A 27,300-nucleotide genomic window follows, 5' to 3' on the forward strand; every position below is an offset into this window, starting at 1 on the left:
ATGCACATGAGAATGGATTCATCAACCCTTATTTCCAGATCAAAAGGTGGGAGGGGTGTTAGAAAGGGCCAGTTTATAAGGGCAGATGGATCTTCATTCTCATTTGTATCTAACAAAGTGAGCTTTGGCTCAAAAGCTTATACCCTGGAAAACGTGCAGGTGGGTAGCCATGTTGGCCTGAAGCAGCAGAACAAAGTTTGAGTCCAGCAGCACCTCTAAGACCAATAACACTTGGAATAAAAGGGACCACTGGACTCAGACTTTGTCCTGGAAAACATGGCTAGTTTTTATGATGCTACAGTACATCTGTTCTACAGCACATCAGCTTTCCTGAACATTCCTGTTCAGAATCAAAAGGTCTGCAAAGCTCCTTAATGCTGGCCATAGTGCAAGCATTTAAATTTCTTGCAACAGTAGTGGCTCTCCAGTAGGCTCACTATGCTTGATTGAAGTTTACTTCTGTCAGTGAAGTGTATTTCCCAGAAAGTTAAACAGATTTTGTGCTTGTTAAACACTTTACCAAACAGGATATATGATGTGTGCCAACTATTAAAAAGTATACCTTTTCACTTGTAAACTGGAAGCTCAAAACTGATGTTACAAACATTTTGCTAATGACACATTTTGTAGTTCAGTTGGGTTGCCTTGGTAACTGCATTGTTTAGCTAACTGGACCCTTCTTCACAAAAGTGTATTGTTATCAGGTTTTATTGGTGCAGTAGGGTATAGTTATTCTGAACTGTTTATGTAAAGATCTTCCTTTGGAATTTCACACAGAAGTTAAAACTCTGGATACACATCTGATTTTTGGGTTCTACTGACCTGTCTTTCTGCAAGAGCTAAAGTTCAGCTGAACCGTGCATGGCTTCTTGCATGGTGCCCATACAGTCACGCTTTTTTGTGGCTTGTGTTACCCTTGCCAGAAGAATCCCAAATTTTGAATTGGAGTGTGTGAAGCCAAGATTCCCTTGGTGTGTGTACTCTGCATTTTCAGTAATAGCACAACATTTGGTATTACAAACACAGCTTGATGTCTTGAGCATTACTTTTTAATAAACATCCTTATGGTTCTGAAAAGAAACTTAAAAAGGCAACCAAAGAGACTTGAAAAGGCAACTCTCCCTTCCGTTGCATCTATTCTTGAAAAAAAAAGTCCAAATTGCTTAAACATCAATTGTGAAAGTGGGATAAAAATATGAAACCCAAAATAAATCTAAGGCAATTATATTTGCATAATTATGACTGCATGTCCAGATTTTAAAAAAACAAACCCTGATTTTTCTACTGGCCTAATGGTAAACCGCTGTCACTTGTATGGTGCACAAATATACTTCTTTAAAGCTCTTACTGGATATGCAACATTCAAAAAGGGGGAGGGTTGCTTCCTGTGAATAAGATTTTCCTTGCAGCACTCAATGGCTCTGGGTTAAATCTTTGCCACTATATTTTAACTTCTGGAATAGAAATAGTATAAGAGCAGTGTTCATCAGCCACACATGACCTCCTACACAGTTCAGTCATAAATCCTATTTTGCTGAATAGTCTTTCCATTGGGACATATTAGAAATAGAATCAAAGAGTTGGAAGAGATCTCCAGGGTCATCTAGTCCAACCCCCTGCACAATGCAAGAAATTCACAAATACCTCCCCCCTACACACACACATACATCCCCAGTGGCCCCTGCTTCATGCCCAGAAGATAGCAAAAACCTCCAGGATCCCTTACCAAACAGGCCTGGAGAAAAATTGCTGACTGACCCCAAAGTGGCAATCAGTATTTCCCTGGGCATGTAAGAAGGGGCCACAAGAACTAAGCACTGATGCAACCCTTCCTGCCCTCCTTCCCATGATCTGCCTAAGTTCACAGGATCAGCATTACTGTCAGATGGCCATCTAGCCTTTGTTTAAAAACATCCAAGGAAGGAGGTTCCACTGAAGAACCACTCTGTCAGGAAGTTCTTCCTAATGTTTAGCCAGACACTTTTGATTTAATTTCAACCTGTTGGTTCTGACCTTCTGGGGCAACAGGAAACAATTCCACATCCTTTACATGACAGCCCTTCAAGTACTTGAAGATGGTGATCATATCACCTCACAGCCACCTCCTCTCCAGCTAAACATGCCCAGCTCCTTCAGTCTTTCCTCATAGGCCTTGGTCTTCAGACCCTTCACCATTATCGTTGCCCTCCTCTGGATATGTTCCAGCTTGCCTATATCCTCCTTAAATTGTGATGCCCAAAACTGAACATAATATTCTAGGTGAGGTCTAACTAGAGCAAAGTAAAGCGATACCATCACTTCATGTGATCTGGACACTAGCCTTCTGTTGATAACAGCCCAAAACTGAATTTTTAGCTACTGCTTCATACTCTGACTCAGTGTACGGTTCACTAAGACCCCTAAACCCTTTTCGCACAGACTACTGTCAAGACAAGTCTCCCCATCCTATAATTATGCATTGGATTTTTCCTACCTAAATGCAGAACTTTATATTTATCCCTGTTAAAATTCATTTTATTGGTTTCAGCCCAGTTTTCCAGCCTATCAAGGTCATTCTGTATCCTGATTCTGTCTTCTACTGTATTTGCAACCCCTCCCAACTTCACATTGGCCTGACTTCCTACCAACGGTTTTCTTTGGTTGTTTAATTCTCCATGGCTCTTTACAAGGAATCTTTTCAAACCCTTGAGCATATGACTGGAACGTCATTCATGTTTGGTATGGGCTCTGATACATTGGCATCCATCTTCGGTCTTGACTTAAAGCCCTTGAAAACTGGACAGACTGGCACATACTTGAGCCACTGGCTGCGTTTAATCAGTCCCATACCAAATGGAAAATCATAACTCCTCAGATTTGTAGATGTTTCACTGTTGGCATGTGCTCCAGCTTTCCACTGTATGAGACCACGTTCCTCTTGAGTCCCTGGGAAGGAGTAAAGATCAGAGGGAAACCAGATGAGTTTGGAATGAAGACTAGAATTAAAGAAACAAAACAAATTGTGCCTATAAATTTGTTACTAATGCATTAGATTAGTTTTTTTGTTAGCTCTGAACAAATGGTGCCTTTTTTGGGGTGGCAGGATGGTAATGACAGAAACAGCCAGTTTGGTGTAGTGGTTAAGTGAGTGGATCTAGGAGAACCGGGTTTGATTCCCCACTCCTCCACTTGCAGCTGCTGGAATGGCCTTCGGTCAGCCATAGCTCTCATATGAGTTGTCCTTGAAAGGGCAGCTGCTGTAAGAGCTCTCTCAGCCCCACCTACCTCACAGGGGGTGGAATACAAATCCAATATATTCTGTCTTTTAATATGGGTCTCCAAAGCCTGTCTTATACATGGCCCATTAATTAGCACAATTCACAAATAGTTAACTAAAACCATGGTAAAAAATTCTACCTAATACAAACAAATGACAAATGTGTATTTACTGCATAAAACTCCTATAATCCATACTACTGTAACCTCAAGAGTAGATTACTGCAATGTCCTCTATGTGGGGCTGCCCTTGAAGTTGATATGAAAACTATAGTTGGCTTAGGAGGATGTAGCAGCATGTTTGTTGGCAGGAGTCGGCTGAATCAGTCATAATATGGTAACGATTGCACAGGTTACCAGTTTGTCTCCAGACCCCTCACCATCTTCATTGCCCTCTGGGCGCCTACTGACTACTTGATGCCTTTTATTGGAGATGCCAGGGATTGAGCCTAGGACTTTATACATACATACATGCAAAGCCTCTGTTCTCCCAATGAGCTGTGGTTCCTTCCGTAAAAAGAACCCATTTTTAAACAATCACTCATATCAAGGTGCTGATTTTGATCATTAAATCCCTTTACGGACTGAAACACACTTTCTTGGCAATCTGCTGCTCCTCATGTGAACCTGGGTGGAATGCTCCTCACCAGGACCTGCTTTTGATTCTTTCTCTAAGAGAAGGGAAGCCTCACCCTGGGCTAGAATGATATCAGTGGCAGCTTCATCTCTTGGGAATGGGGTGAAAAATAATGTGAAAGTGGTCCCTTCCATTCTGTAGTTTAGTAGAATAGTCTTTTGGTTGACTGTTGGCTTTCCACTGGCTCTTTTAGGTGCAGATCATGTTTTAATTTGTAGATCGGTTTATTTTTAAATTTGGAAACCACTTTCAGCTTTATAGGAAAAGTGGTACAGAAATCTGTTAAATGGAAAAATACAGACTTTCTCAAAGAAACTGAGCTGGACTAGAACATGGACTAGAATGCAATGGATCTCCTTTGCATTCTGTACACTCGCGACATGAAACAAGTACACTGCAAGGCATTGAAATAGCTGTACCTGGGATTGTGTTGTCCAGTATGAATGCAATGCTACCTCCAACAAACATTTCTGTGGTTAACAGCACTGTTAATATTTGGTCTATTTCAGCAATACCTGCAAGAGAAAGTAAGAACATAAGAAGAGCCCTTCTGGATCAGAGCAGTGGTCCAGCATCCTGTCTCACACAGTGGCCAACCAGTTCCTCTGGAGGGCCCATAACAGGGCATAGAGGCCAAGGCCTTCTTTTGATGTTACCTCCTGTCAGTGGGATGCTGAGATTTACTAACTCTGAACATGGAAGCTGGCTTTAGTTTCCATGGCTAGTAGTCACAAAAGGACATATCCTGCATGAACCTGAATAATCCCCTTTTAAAGGTGTCTATGCCTGGACATCAGCTCACAGCAAATTCCACATTTTAATTGCTTGTTGAATAAAGGAGCATTTCCTTTGTTATGAATCTGCCAATCAACATCATCATACGCACCCGAGTTCTGGTATTTTAAGAGCCCTGTGGCGCAGAGTGGTAAGCTGCAGTACTACAGTCCAAGCTCTGCTCATGACCTGAGTTCGATCCCGGCGGAAGCTGAGTTCAGATAGCCAGCTCAAGGTTGACTCAGCCTTCCATCCTTCTGAGGTTGGTAAAATGAGTACCCAGCTTGCTGGGGGTAAAGTGTAGATGTCTGGGGAAGGCAATGGCAAACCACCCCGTAAAAAGTCTGTCAAGAAAACGTTGTGAAAGCAACATCACCCCAGTGTCGAAAATGACTGGTGCTTTTTACTTTTTTTCTGGTATTCTACCCTGTGAATAATTATAAACACCCTCTTCTTTAATCATCTCTCTCAAACTGCAGAGTCCCAGAGATGAACACAAGTCATAACAGCTGCTCCCAGTCTATAAGCTGCTACCAAGCTGCTCCCAGTCTATAAAGGTCTACTCCGACTGGCAGCAGCTCTCCAAGGTCTCAGCCCTTCTCCCAGTGCCTACTGACTACTTAATGCCTTTAACTGGTGATGCCAGGGATTGAGCCTGGGACCTTCTACATACATATAGAGCTTCTGTTCTCCCAGTGACCGTGGTTCCTTCTGTAAAAAGAACCCTTTTTCAAACTATCACTCATATCAATGTATGTTGCTACCCTACTCAAAGGTAATCAGCACAGGGTCTAAATTTGGGTGGAAATGCTTCTAAAAATAAAGATACAGGCTTTTAAAAGGCAAGTCCTATTTTAAAATGAGAAACAATACTGACCAAGAAGCAGAACAAAATGTGACCGTCATGTCAACAAAAGTTTTACATTGCCAGGGATCTAGTGCAAACGTGAAACTCCTAAAAATAATAAAATATTAGGAGTCAAAAGATATTTTTACTCAGGCATAGACTCCAGAGATTGAGAGCCCATCTATTCCAGGGGTGTCAAACATGTGGCCCAGGGGCCCAATCAGGACTCCTATCAGGCCCCCGAGGAACTGGCTGTCATCTGCTTCTTTCTCCCTATCTCTTGCTTCCTTCTGCATAACAGCTTGATTTGCAAGGCTTGCTCAACTGCACAGGAGCTACAAAGCAAAACCTCCATTTTCTCCATTGGCTGAGGCTCCTCCCTTGCAGAAGAAGGGGGGAAGGTAGAGCTTGTTTTTCCAGACTCAATCGTACAGTAGAGCTACTGAGCCAAGTCTCTCTTTCTTCTATTGGTTGAGGCTCCTCCCTCCCCTGTCCCCTGGGGAAGGAAGGAAGGAAAGAGCCGCAGTTTCCTTTGACCAGTTCCCTGGATCCCATGGAAGAAATACAAAGAAAGCACCTTTAAAACCAACAAGTGGTTTTAAGCATGTTTTATGGTTTGGGTTTTTTTTAACAAAAAAATATTTAATTGTGTTTGCCTGTGTCCTTCATAAAGTTTATATCTCTGCTACCTAATCTTGAATAGGTACACACATGGCCTGGCCCACCATGGCCCAGCCCAACCCAGCATGGCCTGGCCCAACAAGGTCTCATTTATGTCAGATCCAGCCCTCATAACAAATGAGTTTGACACCCCTGAGCTAGACTCTGCTTCCATTAGCAGTCAAAGTAAGAATTCAGCTGCAGGGAAGAGTTTCAATGACTTTTCTGTTACCTGTGTTGATGGCATTTGTGTGCGTATCCAAGTAATTTGGAAGTGTGAGACCAAAGAACATTGCAAAGCCCAGAACAAATAGGTTGCGGGAGGAGTTCATGTCAACAAACTGCAGGTTGGAAAGCCCAACGGCCGTGATCATGCCTACAAAAAAGGAAAGGCAGGGAAACTCACTCTTCCTGTCAGTGCCAAATAGACATCCAGGAATTGTGGTAGGGCTGAAGCAAAAGATCTAGTTGCAGCTCTGAACAGCACAGAGACTCCCTATGAACACGCATGTCTACCTTACACTGAGTCAGACCACTCATCTATGAAGGTCAGTATTGTCCACTCTGGCAGCAGCACTCCAGGGTCTCAGGCAGAGGACTTTCTCATTACTTACTACTTCATCCTTTTCACTGGAGATGCCTGGGATTGGAACTGATTGCCTGATATCCTCCACTATCTGCTACATGATGTTTCATGCCATCTTTTTTTTTTTTTCTGGAGCACACCAAGTCTTTTTATTGGCATCTACATTTTCATATTTTCTCCAATCATCATGAGGGCTAGAAACCATTTCTTGTCAGGTTCCTGAAAGTTACTATAGTCTCTTACAAATCCCCAGCTCCCAAAACATGCCAAACATGATTCATACCAGGGTGTAAGTGATTGTGCTAGCCTAGTATTGAGATTCCTTTATTTGCAAAAGAGCATTTGGACAGATTTGGCCAAGCTAGCTCAGTCTTGTCAGATCACAGAAATGAAGTAGGGTCAGCCCTGGGTAGTACTTAGACAGAAAACCACCAAGTAAGTCCTGGGTTGCTATGCAGCGGCAGGCAATAGCAGACCACCTCAGCATCTTATGCCTTGAAAACCCAATGCAGTTGCCATAAGTCTGCTATGACTTGACAACACTTTCCACCACTGTTTGGGGACAGTAAACTTACCGAACAAGGTGCAGAACATTCCTCCGAGGATGGGATCTGGGAGAGAAGCAAACAGTGCTGTGAACTTGCCAATGGTGCCCAGAACAAGCATGATCCCAGCACCATACTGCACTACCCTTCTGCTGCCCACCTGCAATGGAAAGGTGGCCAAAGACATCCAGAATATTAGTGTTACGGCTTTTGCATCCTTATTTATTTAGATTTTTATCCTGCAGCTCTCCCAGAATAGGGCTCAGGACAGCTAACAACATAATACAATAACAATAATAAAACCATAACTTAAAAACTCAACAAACCACAAACTAAAACTTTTGGCATGAAAATCTATCAAAATCACATTAGTGGCATGCCTGGCAGAATAACTCTATCTTACATACTCTGCAGAATGAAGGCAGATCACCACACCTCAGAAAAGATATTATAGTATTCGGAAAAGTGCAGAAAAGGACAACTAGAATGATTAAAGTAAAGGGTTGGAACACTTTCCCTATGAAGAAAGGTTAAAGTGCTTGGGGCTCTTTAGCTCAGAGAAAGGTCGACTGAGGGCTGACATGGTAGTGATTTACAAGATTATGCATGGGATAGAGAAGGTAAGGAAAGAAGTACTTTTCTCCCTTTCTCACAATACAAGAACTCATGGGCACTCAATGAAATTGCTGAGCAGTCGGGTTAGAACGGATAGAAGGAAGTACTTCTTCACCCAAAGGGTGATTAACACATGGAATTCATTGCCATAGGAAGAGGTAGCAGCTACATGCATAGACAGCTTCAAGGGGGGATTGGATGAACATGTGGAGTCCATCAGTGGCTATCAGCCACAGGGTATAGATGGAACTCTCTGCCTGGGGCACATGATGCTCTTTATTTTTGGTGCTTGAGGGGCAGCAGTGGGAGGGCTTCAATGTCCTGTCCCCACTAATGGACCGCCTGGTGGCACCTGGTTTTTTGGTCACTTTGTGACAGAGTGCTGGACTGGATGGGCCACTGGCCTGATCCAACATGACTTCTCTTATGTTCTTAAGTCCTGAAGGACACCAGTCTCCTCAAACAAAGCATTCCACCAGGTCCTTGCTGCATTCAAATGGGTGAACTGAGGGCCAGTCACTGCCAAAAGCCCATGTGAAGCGGAATGAATACCCCACAAGAGGTCTGTTACGAGATGAGGCAAGGTGACTGCTTTCACCACAAAATGATCACACACTCAAGAGCAGGGGTGGCCAAGCTGCGGCTCAGGAGCCATGTGTGGCTCTTGCATACCTATTATGTGGCTCTCAAAGCCCCCCCTCCCCCATCAGCCAGCTCGGAGAAAGCATTTGCCTCTTTAAAACACTTCTCCAAGCCCTATCACTCGCTGAGAATTCCATCATATGCACTGCCTCTCACTCATGCATAGGCTTGCAGTCCGTCACAAGGTCATAACAAAGCAAAGTGGTCCTTTAGGTGTGACAGTTCCAGACCATTTAGGGCAGGGGTGTTAAACTCATTTGTTATAAGGACTGGAACTGACATAAATGAGGCCTTGTCAGGCTGGGCCATATGTGTCATAAAATGTAATGACAGGTAGAGGAGATATAAACTTTATAAAGGACATAGACAAACACAAAGATTTTTAAAAGATTTTTAAACAATTTAAAAGCAAGCTGTGACAGAAGGAAGAGAGAGAGAAGGAAGCAGATGACAGCAGTAAGTTGCTTGTGAGCCATAATGGAAGCCCTCTGGGGGCCTGATCTGGCCCACGGGCCGCAAATTTTACAACCCTGGTTTAGGGCTTTAAAGGTTAATACAAGCACACAATTTTTCATACCAATTTCTCCCCATTGGATCTATTTATTTGTCATTCTCTGGTTCTCTCTGAATCTCTCAAGACAGAAGGCTGGTTGCTTTTATATAATATTTGGTAAATATACTGTTTTTATACAATATAGCAGAGGTGGCCAACGGCAGCTCTCCAGATGTTTTTTGCCGACAACTCCCATCAGCCCCAGCCATCAGCCATGCTGGCTGGGGCTGATGAGAGTTGTAGGGAAAAAACATCTGGAGAGCCACCGTTGGCCAACCCTGCAATATACTACCCAGCTTTTAACTTTCACGAGCTAAAATTACCGCAGCAGAAACCAATATTTCCATTTTTCTGATGGTTAAGGAGAATCAATTAGAAAAAAATTATTCTGAACGCTGATCACCCCAAATCACTGGGGAAGAAGATCTTTAGCCATTATCCTACCTTGCTTCTATAACATCCAGCCTGATGAAGAGATCTGGAGAACAGAACTCAAAAGCTTGAATGCTATGCTGCGTGATTTTGGGTCCAGTTTAATAAAAGGAATTCCTTCTCTTATGTTTTTTGGGGGATATTGCTATGGACCATAACTATTTACTTCTTGACACACCTTTTATGTAAGACTAAAACATTACCATTAAGACTGGAGAAAATCTTAGAAACTATTTGATCGCCACCAAGTTGGACACATTAATGCTATCCTGCAAACTGTGACTGGATTATCTTTTAGTATTTTGCTGCAGTGGGATTATAACTGACAACTGAAGCTACATTACAGATGATCAGGGCCAGTGTGTGGGAGAAGGCAAACTAGGCAAAGGCTGACGGCGCCAGCTCCCACAGGGGCGAAGGCGGGCACTCCCTCCCCGTCCCTGCTTGCACCATCCCTGAGCCTTTCTTGGCTCTGAGAGGTTCAAGGAGCACTCCTGATCCCTCAGAGCCAAGAAATAACACCACCACCACCCCCTCCCTTCCTTCCGCTCTGCCCCCCCCAAAAAGACAGTGGGGCCAAGGTGCGGCGCGCTGTGATCGCACCGGGGGGGGGGGAGGCAGAGCAGAAGGGGCCAAGGTGCAGCTGATTGTGCCGGGTGGGGGGGGAGTCGAGACTGGAAGGGCTATCATGTCAGGTGGGGAGAGGCAGGAATGGAAGGGACAAGGTGTGACGGGTGTGGGGGAGACAGCAGCAGAAGGGCCGATTGCGCCGGGTGGGGGGGAGGCGGGACAGGGCTGCCGGGCAAGGGGCATGCTGCGATGACATCACTTGCTGGTGATGTTATTGCGGCACACACACAGCGGTTAAACATTAGAGAAGGTGCCAGCACAGGCTTCTGCCTTGGGCGGCAAAAAACCTAATGCCGGGCCTGCAGATGATGTTTGCCACTCCTTGCAAAAAAAAATTGTATAACTCTAACTAACATCTATGCTGCAATAAGTCGAAGACCAGGAGTGTACAGCTTTTTCAAAAGATGTTTTAGGACAGTTCATTCACCCTACATCCCACAAAGGACTTTTTGTTTTACTTAATGAAGAGACAGCTGGATTATTTCAGTGCTTATGACAGGCAGCCATGTGAATTAAATCAAAGAAAGCAGAGACCCAAACTATGAAGGGACTTGAATAAGGCTGCCAAACCCCAGCAGAAGAAACATTTAAAAGGCCTCATCTACTTACAGGAAGTTCTCACAAAGAATTCCTGGAGATTCCTAGAGCTACCCAGAAGTTCAGGGTAGCTCTAGTAATTGCCAGGAACTTCCAGTTTTACCATACGGTTCCTAGTGATTCCTGTGTGTATGTTAAGTACCATTAAGTCACTTCCAATTTAGGGTAGAATTAATGAATTAGTGATCTCCAAAATGTCCTGTTGTTAACAGCCTTGCTTAGATCTTGCAAACTGAGGGCCCTTGTGGCTTCCTTAATAGAGTCAATCCATCTCATGTTGGGTCTTTCACTTTTCTGGCTGCCTTCAGCTTTTCCTAGCATTATCATCTTTCCAGTGACTCTAGTCTTCTCATAATGTGACCAAAGTACGATAGAGCCTCTGTTCAATCATTTTAGTTTCTAGGGAGAGTTCAGGCTTTATTTGATCTGGAACCCACTGATTTGTCTTTTTAGTGGTCCACCATATCCATAAAACTCTTCTCCAACACCACAGTTCAAAGGAATCAGCTTTCTTCCTGTCAGCTTTCTTCACTGTCAAACTTTCACATGCATATATTGTAATAGGGAATACTAGGGTACGAATTATCCTGATTTTGGTCACCAGTGACATGTCCTTACACTTAAGAGTCTTTTCTAGCTCCTAGAAGCTGCCCTTCCCAGTCTCAATCTCCTTCTGATTTCCTGATTGCAGTCTCCCTTTTGGCTGACGATTGAGGCAAACGATAGAAAATCCTGCACAATTTCAGTTTCTTAGCAGTCAGTCTTAAAGTTGTGTAATTCCTCAGTACTTATTAGTGTCGTCTTCCTATTGTTCAGCTTTAATCATGCTTTAATCATGCTTTAATCACTTTCTGCTTTAATCTTCACCAGTAGTGATTTCAAGTCTTCCCTATTTTAAGGGGAGGGATGGTGGCTCAGTTTTTGAGCATCTGCTTGGGAAGCAGAAGGTCCCAGGTTCAATCCCCAGCATCTCCAACTAAAAAGGGTCCAGGCAAATAGGCGTGAAAAACCTCAGCTTGAGACCCTGGAGAGCTGCTGCCAGTCTGAGCAGACAATACTGACTTTGATGGACCAAGAGTCTGATTCAGTATAAGGCAGCTTCATATGTTCGTGTTAATTTTCTGACAGTAATATGGTGCCACCTGCATATTTCAAATTGTTAATGTTCCTTCCACAAATTTCACTCCACTTTCCTCTAAATCTCATCCATCTTTCCTTATGATATGTTCTACAAACAGATTGGATAGGGAGATAAATTACATCCTTGTTGACACCTTTGCCAATTGGAAATCATTCTGTTTCTCCACATTCTGTCCTAACAGTAGCCTCTTGCTCGGAGTATAGGTTGCGCAGAGATGTACCCTTTCTACTTTCATGTAGCTCTTTCAATCACCAGCAATTCTATAGTAAAAACTTATTGTAAGTAGAAGAGACCTTATTTTACTTTTTTTCCCCTCCCAAACGTACAACCTCCCACTTGGAGGATTAAAAAGTCCAGTTTATCCTGTATGTGCAATAAACTGGTAGTGAAGCAGGGCTGAAATAAAAAGATATTAAATAAGGTAAATTGAAAGCCATCAATTAGGCACAAGGGCAAGAAAACAAAAGGTCAAAGAGATTTTAAAAGTGCTTGCTAGATGCCTCTTTGAAATAATCCTTCTAGATTGCGAAAGAGAGGAAAGGGGAGTTAGCAGTGTGTCCAACTTGTAGAATCATAAGGCAGCAAAAGGGGAAGTTAACCCACCGGCTCTGCCGCAGCTGCCTAAAATAGGAACTAGAAACTGGCTGGAATAAGCACTAATATAAGCATTGAGCAAATGTACCTTGGACTATGTCTCAGGAGCAAGTCAAAGATGCAAATATGTTTTTGATGAAGGATATTGCTGCAAGAGTGTTAGCAACATCAATGCCATGTATGGAAAGACCCTCCCTGTCTCCTCCTTGTTCTTTAGTAATATGACGCTTGTAATGATGTATGGGATATAGGGTGGTTCTTTCCTGTAATTGTGTGATTGTTTACTGGAAATGATTGTCTGTGACTATAAAACTGTAATTGTCTGTGACCTTCCTGAAATCGGGGCTCCCAGATTCGTTTAGACATGAGTCTGATCTGGGGTCCGTGTACACGTTAAATAAACGGCTGTTTCTTCCTTATTTTGCCTGTGGCCTCATTTCTGCCTCACCACCAATGGCTAAAGTTGCTGCTACAGTAGCCCTGTGCCATTCCTGGAGCATAGGAGGAAGTAAACAGCAGGGATCCAAACCAGCAGATATTCCTGAGCCTTCTCCCAACATAGCAGGGCTCCTGCAAAATCCCAGAAATAGAATATATGATCAAATATGGCAATATCGTACCTTAGTGATGCCCAAGACTCCAATGTTAGGGCTGGAAGAAGTGGAACCATTACCAGTACCCAGCAGCCCAGCAATTATGCAAGAGATTCCCTCTGTAAAAATGCCCCTGGGGAAAAGAAAAGGTATGTAGAAAATATTAAACTACTAGGACCACAAGTGCATGATGATCCCCATCCTCTTCACATGGCCCAAATTCCCTTACCATGTAACAAAGGAACAAGCTGCCACATTCTGAGCTACTTAGCTATTTTAAATAAACCGGAGTTAAAGGCCAATGTTTTATTCTCACCTAAACTTTTGTGGAGTAGAACCAAGATATTATGAGTAGATCCTCACTTGGCAGGCATGTTATTTTGGGGTAAGGTAGACAGGTCCAGGTTGGGAAAATTCTGGAGATTTGGTGAGGGAACTTGAGAAGGTACCTCAGCAGGGTTCAATGCCATAGCACCCACCCTCCAAAGAGGCTATTTTTTCCTGGGGAACTGCTCTCTGTCATCATTCCAAGAGATCTCCAGTTGGCAAGCCTATTCTGAGGTACAACATCAGTGAAGAAATGTGTTTTCCCTGAGAGGTATGAGATTGTCACGACTCGAGCCTCGGGTAGGAGACGGCTGCTGGAGTCCCGGCAGTCAGCCAGAACTCTTGCAGCCGGCTGAGGTTTTCAGGGAGCAGCACAGGCGTTATCTTAAACAGTCTAATTAGTCAAAACCATAAATCAGTCCGAGCCAAGGGATGAGACAGAGAGCGTAAACGCAGGAATGCCGGGGGTCGGGTAGCCAGAGAGAGCAAAGCCGAATGAAGTCAAATTACCAAAGCAAGTCCACAGAGCAAAGTCACAGTCCAGAGTTCCGAGGTCCAAGGTTCAAGCCGGGTCAGAAATATGCGGGTTCTCACAGGAGTCAAGAGGGTGCAGAGCGTGGTCACGTCCCAGGAGGATCGTTCGTTGCCAGCACAGTTTGCCAAAGGGCCAGGATTGCAGATATACTGTGCTGGCTTGTTAACCCATTAGTATGCCGGGCTTAGATCTCTTCTCCCCCGCATGCGTGCTTCACTCCTTCTGTTTCTAATCTCCTGCCGTCTCCTTTCACGGAGCCGGCTAACAGGTGGTGGAGATTCAGGAGGGGATGAGCTGGGGCCCGGCGTGGCCTGATCAGTTCCAGGTGGCTCCTGCTGCCGGCTTGCCTCCTCAGGACTTACGTCCAGGGCTGTTAGGCGCCTGCTCTGAGCTAGCAGGTGCTGGGTCAGGGGCAGGCATGACAGAGATGAGCAAAACCTCCACTGTGCATTTTAGCAGTATTTTTTTTTCTGGGCAGAAAACTGGAGGGGAAGTCAGTTCAGTTGCTTCCCAGATGTACCTCAGCTCACCTTTATACAAATGCTAATAGATCTAGCAGGAGAGATAATGGGTGGATCAAGCTTTTCTCCAAGCTGGGACCAGAGATTTGGAGGAATGAAATGCTAGAGGGATTCCAGGAAGGAAACGTCCTGGAGATCTCCAGGTAAAGCCTCTCTGACCTGGTGTGATCTGGTCAGCGGATGGAGAAACAGATATGATAAAAACTCCTTGCAACAAAAGGAGGTCTGTTTTTTCATTGGGCACTGAGTCCAAAAGGGCACACAGACCTCTCCATTGGGAAGGCAGCTATTGAATATGTGCTCACCTAAAGAGCTGGAGGGAGCTTCAAGGTAATGGAACTCTGTAGAGCTCTATACCTCCAAACTAAAGACCCTGTCCCATTGTCTAACATCTGATAGGGCATGTATCCCAAGAGGCACAGTGGGCTTGCATTTTACCCATTTCTTTTGAATCCCTTGCTTAATCTGGTGCTGTGCTAACAGTACGTTTATGAACAGTTTCTTTTCAATAAACACTTTATGACATTGATGCTGGGAGAGGTTCTCTGCACCTTGCAGACCTCCACTGTCTTGGACACACTATTTTAAAAGGAGTGCCAGGGGGAAGGCCAGCAGTTGGCAAGTGGCCATTCCTCCAGGGATTCACAAGGCAGTATATGGTCCCCATGGTGACCAGGTGCTGCGCAGAAGGAGTCACAGAGGCAAGGAAGGTGGGAATCCTAACCCTCCTAGTGGGCAAGTCTGTCTGTTTTGGTGCTTGGGAGGGGCAACAGTGTGAGGACTTCTAGTGTCCTGGCCCCACTGATGGACATCCTGATGGCACCTGGGGGTTTTGGCTACTGTGTGACACAGTGTGTTGGACTGCACGGGCCTTTGGCCTGATCCAACATGGCTTCTTTTATGTTCTTACAGAGATCAGGTGGTGGTGGCCTGGTGGGCTACTTGAGAGTGGAAGAAAAACCTCTCCAGGTGTTGAGAAAAACCTAGAAGAGCAGAGTGGAATAGGACCTACAGGCTAAAGCAAGCACACTCTGCCACAACATCAAAGATCAGGTTGAAAGGGCCACAAAATGCAGGATGCTCAGGGCAAAATGTAATTATATAGAATTCAAAGCTAAACTGGGAAAAATTAGTCTATTTACTAAGTATGCTAAACTATTTAACTCTGATCGGGGTGGGAAGTTCCATGTTTTGAAAAGGTAGTTCAAGTGCAAAAACCCCAAGTCCTTGTTTGTCCCAGAATGATTATAATGATTTCAACCTGAAGTCTCCCTAATCTAAATCTTTTTTGAGTACATCGATAACAAGTCTTATGGCACCTTAATGAATTTATTGCAGCTGCCCCACCTGAATTTGTTGCTACATCATCTAAGAACAACCTTATGCCACATAAAAATACCACTATGGGAAGTTGCGTTCTGTGTGCCACCTGACACTTGGAAGAAGTTAATAAAACTGGAAGTGTAGTAATAGAACAAGCTACTGCTTAAAAATATGGGGAGCCTTCATACTTCCATGTTATATGAACTTAGCAGCCCACTTCAATAGAATCCATGGAATTTTATTCCAGCTAACATCAGTCTTTTGAAAAAGGTGGTAGTGGTGGTAGCAGTATAAGAAAAAGGTACCTAGGTCAGATCGGAGATGGGGTTGGGGGGAGACTTGGCTCTCTCATAGTATTCTAGGCTCTAAATTTTAAGCTCTGTCTCTTTAGTAAGCCTCTAGCTATTGTATGAAGTTATTAGGAGCAAGAATGTGTATGAAGGATTGCATGCAGTTCCTCAAAGAAGTAAGCCTCCCTACTGAGGGTTGTCAGCTCTGGGTGGGGAAATACTTGGAGATTTGGGCAGTGGAGCCTGGAGAGGGGGGATTTGGGGAAGGGAGGGAAGGAGAGGGGAGGGACCTCAGCAGGGTATAATGCCATAGAGTCCACTCTCCAAAGCAGACCTTTTCTCCAGGGGCCCAGTGTCTCATCTGGAAATAAACTGTAATAGCAGAAGACCTCCAGGCCCCACCTGGAGGTTGACAGTCCTGTCTTGACTACTGAGTCTCATCTTCAGTTATGATCTGCCAGGAAACGTTTGGCATCACAAAGAATGCAGGGGCTGCTTCTTCCTCTAGTTCATTAGCTGACTGCCTTGTGATTGGGAGTGGTGGGATTTCATATTGACAAAATCATTGTCAAGTTTTTCAAAGCAATGCAGAGAAGCAGAGGTGCTGCACACCTCCTACCTACCTACCTGTTAATGGCATGTACAGGTGGAGGCGGAGCTCCAGCAAGCCTAGCACAGGCATAATAGTCACCAATCGACTCAATGATCCCAGCCAAGGTAGCACTGAACATTCCCAGCACTGCAGCAGCTGTCACTGTGGGGATCCCCCACTGGCCTAGAATGAGGAAAGGCAGTAGGTGTAAGTCAGAGCAAAACATACAGGAATCAAATTACTGCAAATAGGCTGGGCCTATAGGGACACACCTTGTAGAATGAAGGGCCTATGACAAAATAATGCTATGGTTGCTTAACATAGGATAGGACTCATAATAATGCATTTAAATTACCAGCAGGAAGGTACCAGTTGGATATTAAGAAAATGCTGTTATAGTAAGAATAGCTCAGCAGTGGCATTGGCAGCCTTGGGAGGTAGTGAGCTCCCCTTCTCTGGCAGTAAGGAACCTTTGTTAGGAGTACCTTTAGGTACTAGGAAGGGAATTGAAAACAAATCAGCCAGTATCATAATGCCCCTGTATAAATCGATGGTGCGGTCTCATTTGGAGTACTGTGTGCAGTTCTGGTCGCCGCACCTCAAAAAGGATATTATAGCTTTAGAGAAGGTGCAGAGAAGGGCAACTAGAATGATTAAAGGGCTGGAGCACTTTCCCTATGAAGAAAGGTTGAAACGCTTGGGACTGTTTAGCTTGGAGAAACGTCGACTGCGGGGTGACATGATAGAGGTTTACAAGATAATGCATGGAATGGAGAAAGTAGAGAAAGAAGTACTTTTCTCCCTTTCTCACAATACAAGAACTCGTGGGCATTCGATGAAATTGCTGAGCAGACAGGTTAAAACGGATAAAAGGAAGTACTTCTTCACCCAAAGGGTGATTAACATGTGGAATTCACTGCCACAGGAGGTGGTGGCGGCCACAAGTATGGCCACCTTCAAGAGGGGTTTAGATAAAAATATGGAGCAGAGGTCCATCAGTGGCTATTAGCCACAGTGTATGTGTGTATATAACATTTTTTGCCACTGTGTGACACAGAGTGTTGGACTTGATGGGCCGTTGGCCTGATCCAACATGGCTTCTCTTATGTTCTTATGTTCTTTAGGCTGACCCTGCATTGAACAGGGGGTTGGACTAGATAGCCTGCATGGCCCCTTCCAACTCTATGATTCTACAATTGCTCTTCAGTGAATACTAATTGTTAGGACCGTGATCCCAAATGTAGAAAGTTTAGGGAGACATGGTGTCATTTTTGAGTGATGCTCTAGGCCACCTTCTAGTGAAATCTCCTGCCTTCCATCCGCTTTGCCTGCTGCACCGCAACTGAGTGGGGTGGGGAAGATGCCATAGGAAATAGGAATGTCACACGGGCATGATATCAAAGCAAGAGTCAAGTTGCACCTTTAAGACCAACAAAGTTTTATTCAGAATGTAAGCTTTCGTGTGCTAGAAGCACACTTCATCAGACAATAGTATGGAATGGCAAGCAGTCCTAGATATAGAGAAAGTGGGCAGTGAGTTAGTATGCAGTTTTTTGAGCACTTCCATGACTCTGCATACTAACTCACTGCCCACTTTCTCTATATCTAGGACTACTTGCCATTCCAACTAGGGTTCCCAAGTTCAATTCAGGAAATATCTGGGGACTTTAAGGGTGGAGCCAGAAGACATTGGGGGCGAAGCCAGGAACAAGGGTGTGACAAGCATAATTGAACTCCAAGGGAGTTCTGGCCATCACATTTAAAGGGACAGCACACCTTTTTAAATGTCTTCCTTCCATAGGAAATAATGAAGGATATTGATAAGAACAAAAGGGAAAATACCAAATACGTGGAAGGAAGCTGTTATTTTGTTGATTCCAAAGGAAGACAAAGATGTTACGAACGTAAAAAATTATAGACCAATATCGTTATTAAATAATGACTATAAAATATATACAAGAATCTTGGCAGAACAGTTTAAACAATATTTGATAAATTTTATAAAGGAAGATCAAACGGGGTTTCTTCCCAAAAGGCAAATAAGAGACAATATCAGAACTGTTGTAAATATTGTAGAATATTATGAAAGACATCCAGAAAAGGAAGTAGCATTATTCTTTGTGGACGCAGAGAAAGCATTTGATCATTTAAACTGGGATTTTATGTTTGCAGTAATGGAGAAAATGGAGCTAGGAGAAAGCTTTACAAGAATGATAAAAACAATATATACTGAACAACATGCAAGGCTGTGTATAAATGCTGATCTTACAGAAGACATGATAATTAGTAAAGGTACAAGACAAGGTTGTCCACATCCCCACTGTTGTTTATAATGACTCTTGAAATATTACTGATGCAAATTCAAGAAGATAAAGAAATAGAAGGATTAAAAGTAAAAGGATTTACTTACAATACAGAGCATTTACAGATGATATAATGTTTATAAATTAAAACACCATACAAGTCACACCTTTGTTGTTAGCCAAAATACAAGAATATGGGGAGTTGGCGGGACTTTGTATTAATAAAGAAAAATCAAAACTTCTATGTAAAAATATGCAAATAAATAAGCAACAAGAATTGCAGAGACTAACGGGCTGTGAAGTTACCTCCAAGATAAAATATTTGGGTGTGGAGATAACAATGAAGAATATTGATTTGTTCAAAAATAATTATGAGAAGCTATGGCATAAAATGGATAAAGATATGTTAAAGTGGAATAAACTTAATTTGTCACTGTTGGGTAGAATTGCCACAATTAAAATGAATATTCTACCAAGAATAATGTATTTGTTTCAAACTATTCTGATTGTGAAAGACAGTAAACAATTTAATAGATTGCAAAGAAAAATTTCAGAGTTTGTGTGGGTGGGGAAGAAACCAAGAATTAACATGAAAATTTTAACAGATGCAAAAGAGAGAGGCGGATTTCAATTACCAGACTTAAAATTATATCATGAAGCAGTTTGCTTAGTATGGATAAAAGAATGGATAATGTTGTTAAACAAAAAAACTCTTAGCGTTGGAAGGTCATGGAAATAAATTTGGCTGGCATGCTTATATGTATTATGGGGGAAAAAAGATAGACGGCTTTTTCTCTCACAATTATATAAGAAACAGCTTGCTAAATACATGGATGGAATATAAGAAATATGGAGATGAGAGAAAACCGTTATGGATAGTGCCAGCCGAAGTGATAAAAATAACAGCGAAGACAGGTGAAGAAAAGTGGTTGTCATATCTCTCTCTCTCTCTCGGCTTGACTTCGCGAACGAAGATTTAAGAAAGGTGCAGTAGTCCGCGTCTGTTGCAGGCTCGCTGGTGGCTGACAAGACCAATGCGGGACAGGCAGGTCCAGCCACAGTGGCTGCAGGGAAAAGTCTGGTTTGGGGTTGGTGCTGTAGCAGTACAATTCTTCCTCGATCTCCTTTTGTCCTCAAGACCAGCTATGCATGCGTTCTCAAAGGAAGAGACAGCCTGGTGGATGGTGTGCCTCCATGCTTTGCGATCTGAGGCTAGGTCAGACCACTGGTGATGGTTGATGCGACAGGTGCCAAGGGATTTCTTCAAGGAGTCCTTGTACCTCTTCTTTGGTGCCCCTCTATTTCGATGGCCGGTGGAAAGTTCGCCATACAGAGCAATCTTGGGAAGGCGGTGGTTTTCCATCCTAGAAATATGCCCTGCCCAGCGCAGCTGCGTCTTCAACAGCAGTGCTTCGATGCTTGTAACCTCCGCCCACTTCAGTGTTGGTCACAAAGTCACTCCAGTGGATGTTGAAGATGGTGCGAAGGCAGCGCTGATGAAAGCGCTCAAGGAGTCGCAGGTGATGACGGTATAAAACCCACGATTCGGAGCCGTAGATGAGGGTTGTCATCACGACCGCTTTGTAAACATTGATCTTTGTGCCTTTTTTCAGATGCTTGTTGCTCCACACTCTTTTATGCAGTCGGCCAAATGCACGGTTTGCCTTTGCCAGCCTGTTGTCAATCTCCTTGTCGATCTTGGCGTCTGAGGAGATGATGCACCCCAGGTAGCTGAACTGCTGGACTGTCTTCAAAACTGATTCGCCCACAGTAATACAAGGAGGGTGATAATCTTCCTGGGGTGCAGGCTGGTGGAGAACTTCTGTCTTCTTCAGACTAACTTCTAGGCCGAATAGCTTGGCAGCCTCTGCAAAGCAGGATGTCATATGCTGCAGAGCTGATACCGAGTGGGAGACACGTGCAGCATCATCAGCAAACAGTAGCTCTCGGATAAGTTTTTCCATTGTCTTGAAGTGGGCCTTTAGTCGCCTCAGGTTGAACAGGCTGCCATCGGTGCGATAGCGGATGTAGACACCATCGTCATCATCTAAATCTACTGCAGCTCTTTGAAGCATCATGCTAAAAAAGATCGTAAAGAGAGTTGGCGCGAGAACACAGCCTTGCTTTACACCTGTGCCTATTGGGAAGGGCACCGAGAGATCGTTGCAATGTCTGACTTGGCCTCGCTGGTCTTCATGTAGCTGGATGACCATACTGAGGAACCTTGGGGGACATCCTAAACGTTCCAAGATTTGCCACAGGCCGTTCCTGCTAACGGTATCAAAAGCTTTGGTAAGGTCAACAAAAGTCACATATAGATCCTTGTTTTGTTCCCTGCATTTCTCATGGAGCTGCCTGAGAACAAATACCATGTCGGTGGTGCTCCTGTTAGCTCTGAAGCCGCACTGGCTCTCTGGGAGGAGTTCTTCTGCAATGGCGGGCACCAGTCTGTTCAGGAGTATTCTGGCAAGGATTTTGCCTGCGATGGAGAGCAGGGTTATCCCCCGGTAGTTGGAGCAGTCTGACTTTTCCCCTTTGTTCTTATGTAGAGTAATGATGATTGCATCGCGAAAGTCCCGTGGTAGTTTGCCTTGTTCCCAGCAGGTGACAAGTAGTTTGTGAAGTGTACTATGTAGTACTATGCCTCCATGCTTCCAGATCTCTGGTGGAATTCCATCAACTCCTGCTGCCTTGCCACTTTTCAGTTGCTTGATGGCTTTAACAGTCTCTTCTAGGGTGGGGATCACATCCAACTCTGTTTTCACTGGTTGAAGTGGGGTGAGGTGGATTGCTGAATCTTGAACTACGCGATTGGCACTGAAGAGAACCTGAAAATACTCCGACCACCGGTTCAGTATGGATGCCTTGTCTGTAAGAAGCACTTGGCCGTCTGCACTACGCAAGGGACTCTGAGCCTGATATGATGGACCATATACTGCCTTCAGGGCTTCGTAGAACCCTCTTAAATCACCAGTGTCTGCACACAGCTGGGTTCTCTCTGCAAGCTTGGTCCACCACTCATTCTGAATGTCTCGAAGCTTGCGCTGGAGGTTGCTACATACAGTGCGAAAGGTTGCTTTTTTCCCGGGACAGGAGGGCTGAGCAAGATGCGCTTGGTGGGCAGATCTCTTTTTCGCCAGTAATTCTTGGATCTCTTGATTGTTCTCGTCAAACCAGCCCTTGTTCTTCCTTGTGGAGAACCCGAGGATTTCTTCAGAGGTCAATAGGATGGTAGTTTTTAGGTGTTCCCAGAGTGCTTCTGGAGAAGGATCTGTGAGGCAACTGGGGTCCTCAATTCTTGTCTGGAGTTTTGCCTGGAAGGCAGCTTTAACTTTGGCTGACTGAAGGCTGCCAAGTTCCAACCTGAAACTTCCTCCGGGGGATACCGCCTCTCCTGGGTGTAGATTTAAAGTGAAGACAGAGATTGCAGCGTACTAGACGATGATCCGTATGACATTCTGTACTGGGCATTACTCGGTTGTGTAAGACATCTCGAAGGTCTCTCTGGCGCACCAGAATGTAGTCAATAAGGTGCCAATGCTTGGACCGTGGGTGCATCCAGGTTGTCTTCAGACTGTTCTTCTGCTGGAAGATAGTGTTGGTAATGGTGAGCTGATGCTCCATGCAGAATTCTAGCAGGAGGCGCCCGTTATCATTGCAGTTGCCAATGCCATGTTTGCCAAGTACTCCTTTCCAGGCTTCCGAGTCTTTACCTACTCTGGCATTAAAGTCACCAAGGATGATCACCTTGTCCTCTGTAGGGGTCTTCCGTACGAGGTTGTGTAGATCAGCATAGAACTTGTTCTTTTCTGCAGGATCTGCTTGAAGGGTTGGAGCATACACACTAAAGAGTGTTGCATGCTGCTTGTTTTGAAGTGGGAGGCGCATAGACATGATGCGATCTGAGTGACCTGTTGGCAGGTTTTCGAGTTTAGAGGCAATGGAGTTCCTGACCATGAAGCCGACGCCAGAAAGGCGGCTCTCAGCCTTTGACTTACCCGACCAGTAGAGGGTATAGCCAGCACCGTGTTCTTGAAGACTACCTTCCTCAGGGAAACGGACTTCACTGAGAGCTGCTATGTCGATATTCAACCTGAGAAGTTTGTGGGCAACTAGAGCAGAGCGTCGTTCAGGGCGACCACTGTCTACTGTGTCAAGCATGGTTCTGATGTTCCAACACGCAAGCTTTAGTCTTTGCACACTTTGTGAGGCAGGTGCATGCCTTTTCTTTGTTGTTATTTTTCGACCGCAAGTAAGGATGCCCGTTGACCGCGGCTAGCCAACTGGGGGGGAGGAGACTAGCTTTGTTTAGGCCACCTTTTCTAGGCCCCTCTGCATACGGAGCAAGCAGTACTGTCCCATCGCTGTATGACTTGGTATGTTGTGGGCTGTGGATGTGGATACCCTTCAGGCCTGCGCAGAGGAATTTTTAGGTGAAGCGCAGTGTGTGCAGTACTGGCTCCACCCTTTCACCATGGGGTCATCTGCCATGGCCCAGTAAGCTGGGACGCCGGCAGCGAGTCCTCCAGGTGGTAGATGTTACATTAACGAGCTCTGTCTGCCCGGGCTTGATGTTAGAGTTTTCCTTCTCTTGGCTGGCGAGGTTGGTGAGCCCAGCCTGCCCATCCAGTTATACCGCCGGACATTCGGTCGCACCATAATATGGCAAACTCTGTGAAAACGGGGGGGACCAGCGAGAAGGTGTTGCCACGGATGCAGTAATGTAGGAGAGGCCATTGCAATGACCATCTGCCAGGCATAGCCAGACAGTGACCACGCAGAGTTCACTACACCGGGAAAGGAGAGGCGATGTATTGCGCATGCACTTCCCCTGGGGGGGGGCAGGACACCCAGAGGGAGCCCACCCCCCACCCCCCCGGTTGTCATATAATCAACTATTAAAAATACAGTGGCAACATAGAATTGAAAACTGCTGAAGAGCTGAATAATAAATATGATTCCAAATGCAACAAATAAAGAGCTTGGTGGAGAATGACATTAAAACTGAAGGAATAAGAAAAGAGCAAACAGAAATGGAAAAAGTTCTGCTTGGAGACAACGAAAAATTAATTTCAAAATTATATAATTTACTTTTAAAATGGTCTACAGAAGATGAAGTAGTAAAATCTCAAATGATTAAGTGGCCAATTAATGTAAATAAAGAAATACAGATGAAAACTTGCGAATATTTGTGGAAGAACTCTATGAAGCTTTTGACGTGTCATAGTATTAAAGAGAACTGTTTTAAAATGATGTATAGATAGTATATGACTCCTAAGAAATTGGCAAAGATGAATAATAAGATGCCAGACAGATGTTGGAAATGTAAAAAACATGAAGGTTCTTTCTACCATATGTGGTGGAGTTGTGAAAGAGCAAAAAAGTATTGGCAGATGATTCAACAAGAAATTTCTAGGATCTTGGGATATGAATTCAAGAAAGTTGCAGAGGCTTTTCTGTTGGGATTACAAATGGAAAAATTTCCAAAAGAAGATAGAACTATAATTTGGTACTTGCTTTCAGCTGCTAGGACATTATATGTGCAGTTGTGGAAGCAAGAAAAAATACCAGAGAAATGGGATTGGATTGTAAAAGTTATGACATGGAGTGAAATGGACAAATTAACAAGAATTTTAAGAGGCTATGATTTAGAAGTTTTTAAGAGGGAGTGGGAAAAGTTCCGAAGATATGTAGAAAAAGAGTGGAAAATAAAAGGACATTGGACAATTTTTGATAATAATTAAGTCTTAGAAAAAAGAAGAATATTAATTTTTGTTTTTATTAGTTAAGGGTACCTTTAAACATTTGTACTTTTAGCCCTAGATACTATACTGAAAATTTGGTGCCTTTATCTCAAAAAACAGCTTCCTCAGAGCCCTTGAAACCTCCAGATCAATTCCCCATTATACCCTATGAGAATCGATCTCCACATAGGGAATAATGAAGTGCTCAGCAGACGTTTCCCCCTCCCTTTCTGGCGACTCTGAAGTGAGGGATTGGCCTCTCTACTCATGAGTTGCTGCCAACTTCTTCAAAGTAACACAGACACGCCATCCCAAGAGGAAGCCTTTCAATCGGAGACTGAAGCCTCCAGAGGTGGAAAAGGCAGATGGTCCTCTGGGGGCGGGGCTTCCCCCCACCGGCCAGCTGACTGGGGGCAGGAAGGAGCCTGGGAAAGCGGAAGAACCTCCACTGGGACCTGGGGATTGGCAAGCCTAATTCCAACCAATAGTCTGATGAAGTGTGCTTAGAGCACACAAAAGTTTACATTCAGAATAAAACTTTGTTGGTCTTAAAGGTGCAACTTGAGTCTTGCTTCGTTCTACTGCTGCAGACCAACACGGCTGCCCACCTTGATCTATTGGCATGGTATCGCTTTGTAGTATGACCTCTTCTCCAAAGCAAAAAGCCAGTCCTGGCTTTCCCTCTGTCTCCTCAATGCAAGAGGTACTTCAAAAGAGCACAGGAGACATTGCTTTTGTGTCTGCAGGGAGTACCCATCCAGAAACACCTGCTTCCATCAAAGGAGGATGTTTGGCCTGGAACCTTCCAGAGTTTTGTGATTGGCCCTTGTACTTCATGGCAGCTGTTTTGCAGTTGGACACAACACTGCCCCACAGCCATTTTTGTGATGGCACCCATTCAATGTTCTTAAAATTCCCAAGTTGCTCACAGCTCCAATAAGGTTATGGACTTCTGTTTTAGGAGATGATAGCTCTGACCAGCAACCATTAGAGCTTAGAGGGGGTGACTCCCCTCCCAGCTGAGGGAAGGGAGAGGGCAGGTCTGTCTGTGTATATGAGAGGCACAGAGATAGCACAAACAGCAGGGTTGAGCTGGATCATATGTGAAGAGGAGCAGAAAAAAGGCTGTAAAGAGGCTAAGCGTGTGAGTGCAGAATTTCTATTCCTAGTGACCTGGTGTAGGACAGCCCTGTAGGAGTTGTCTCTGCCTTCCACACCTGAAAACAAATCAAATATTTCAAAAACAGTATAAGCCTCTCCTCAAAAGGGAACCAGCCAGGTAAGTGCTATTCCTGGAACTAAAGCAGTTCCTGCATGCATGGATGAATGCATCAACAGATCAATGGGTATGAGACAGACTAAGCAGAGGTTATGCCATAGAGTCTTACACTCTTCCTTGAGACTGGTTTTTGTCTATACCTGCATCACTCACTAACACAACAGGAAATACAGTACATAAATTACAAAGACCTTCTAGGCATTAAAGCAATAGCGCTAGAACCACTGCAGGAATGGGGAATGGTATATATTCAAGATCCCTATGAACAACCAGGAGAACCATTTTCGACCTCAAGTTCATCAGTTTGTCTGTGAGGCACAGGAAGTTCAAAATGGAGATGCTGAAAACCATAAAGAGGCTCTTCAACCAAGGGCACTCATGACATTCACTGGCTTAGCAGAGTGCTATCTACACACAATGATCCTTACATCACACATGAGGGATTCCATCAGACAGGAGATTCCTCTGATTCAAATATGGAAACCAACTCTTCCAATTCAAAGCAACACTACTGAGGCTTGCTTTGCCTCCCCCTACCTCACGAAGCTAATAGTAGCTGTGGTGGCCAGTCTAAGTACTTGAGGAACCCACATTCTGTACCTCAGTGATTATCTGCTCAGATCACTGAGGAAAAGGAAAAAGCAGTCCACAATATCAGACAACCAGGTTCTGAAAGAATTCTGTCAACAGCAATTAAAGGCAGTTCAGCACAGCTCAATCCTAATGGCACTTGAGTGCCAACACAGACTTCAGCAAGGAAATATTCTTCCTCAAGAAATGTGGGAGAAGTTGACATTTTATGCCAAGGTACTAAGAATGACAAAGACTTGGATCTCATGTTCCTTATAAAGATCCAAGGGTTCATGATTATGACTGTAGATCCTATTTACTTGGTGAGAGAACATTTAAGGCAGGGGTGTCGAACGCATTTGTTATGAGACCCATATCTAACATAAATGAGACCTTGTCGGGCTGGGCTGTGTCAGGCCGGGCCATGTGCGTACCTATTTAAGATTAGGTAGCAGAGATATAAACTTTTAAAAGGACACAGACAAACACAACTAAACTTAAAAAAAACTTTAAATAAAACATTCTTGTTGGTCTTAAAGGTGCTTGTTGGTCTTAAAGGTGCTTGTTGGTCTTAAAGGTGCTTTCTTTGTATTTCTCCTGTGGGAACCAGGGAACCGGGCAAAGGAAGCTCTGGATCTTTCCCTCCCTCCCCAGGGGACCAGAAGGGGGAGGAGCCTCAACCAGTGGAGAAAATCAAGGCTTTGCTCTGTAGCTC

At 44.2% G+C, this 27,300-nt stretch overlaps 1 protein-coding gene across 2 annotated transcripts in view; it reads right to left on the reverse strand.

The window, feature by feature from the left end:
• Positions 1-1,031: 1,031 nt before the first annotated feature.
• Positions 1,032-27,300, reverse strand: part of SLC23A1 (solute carrier family 23 member 1) — a 58,095-nt gene continuing 31,826 nt past the window's right edge. The window contains exons 9-14 of one of the 2 annotated variants that reach the window (XM_060233023.1): positions 16,725-16,872; positions 13,129-13,234; positions 7,335-7,464; positions 6,406-6,549; positions 4,312-4,407; positions 1,032-2,925 (exon numbers count right to left, since the gene is read on the reverse strand). In XM_060233023.1, coding sequence (XP_060089006.1) covers positions 2,678-2,925; positions 4,312-4,407; positions 6,406-6,549; positions 7,335-7,464; positions 13,129-13,234; positions 16,725-16,872 — 872 coding nt within the window. In that variant the 3' untranslated portion in view covers positions 1,032-2,677. The remainder of the gene's footprint in view (positions 2,926-4,311; positions 4,408-6,405; positions 6,550-7,334; positions 7,465-13,128; positions 13,235-16,724; positions 16,873-27,300) is intronic. The other variant, XM_060233026.1, reaches the window with a different exon arrangement.

The sequence above is a fragment of the Heteronotia binoei genome, chromosome 1, assembly GCF_032191835.1.
Source record: "Heteronotia binoei isolate CCM8104 ecotype False Entrance Well chromosome 1, APGP_CSIRO_Hbin_v1, whole genome shotgun sequence".
Classification (NCBI taxonomy): Eukaryota; Metazoa; Chordata; class Lepidosauria; order Squamata; family Gekkonidae; genus Heteronotia; species Heteronotia binoei.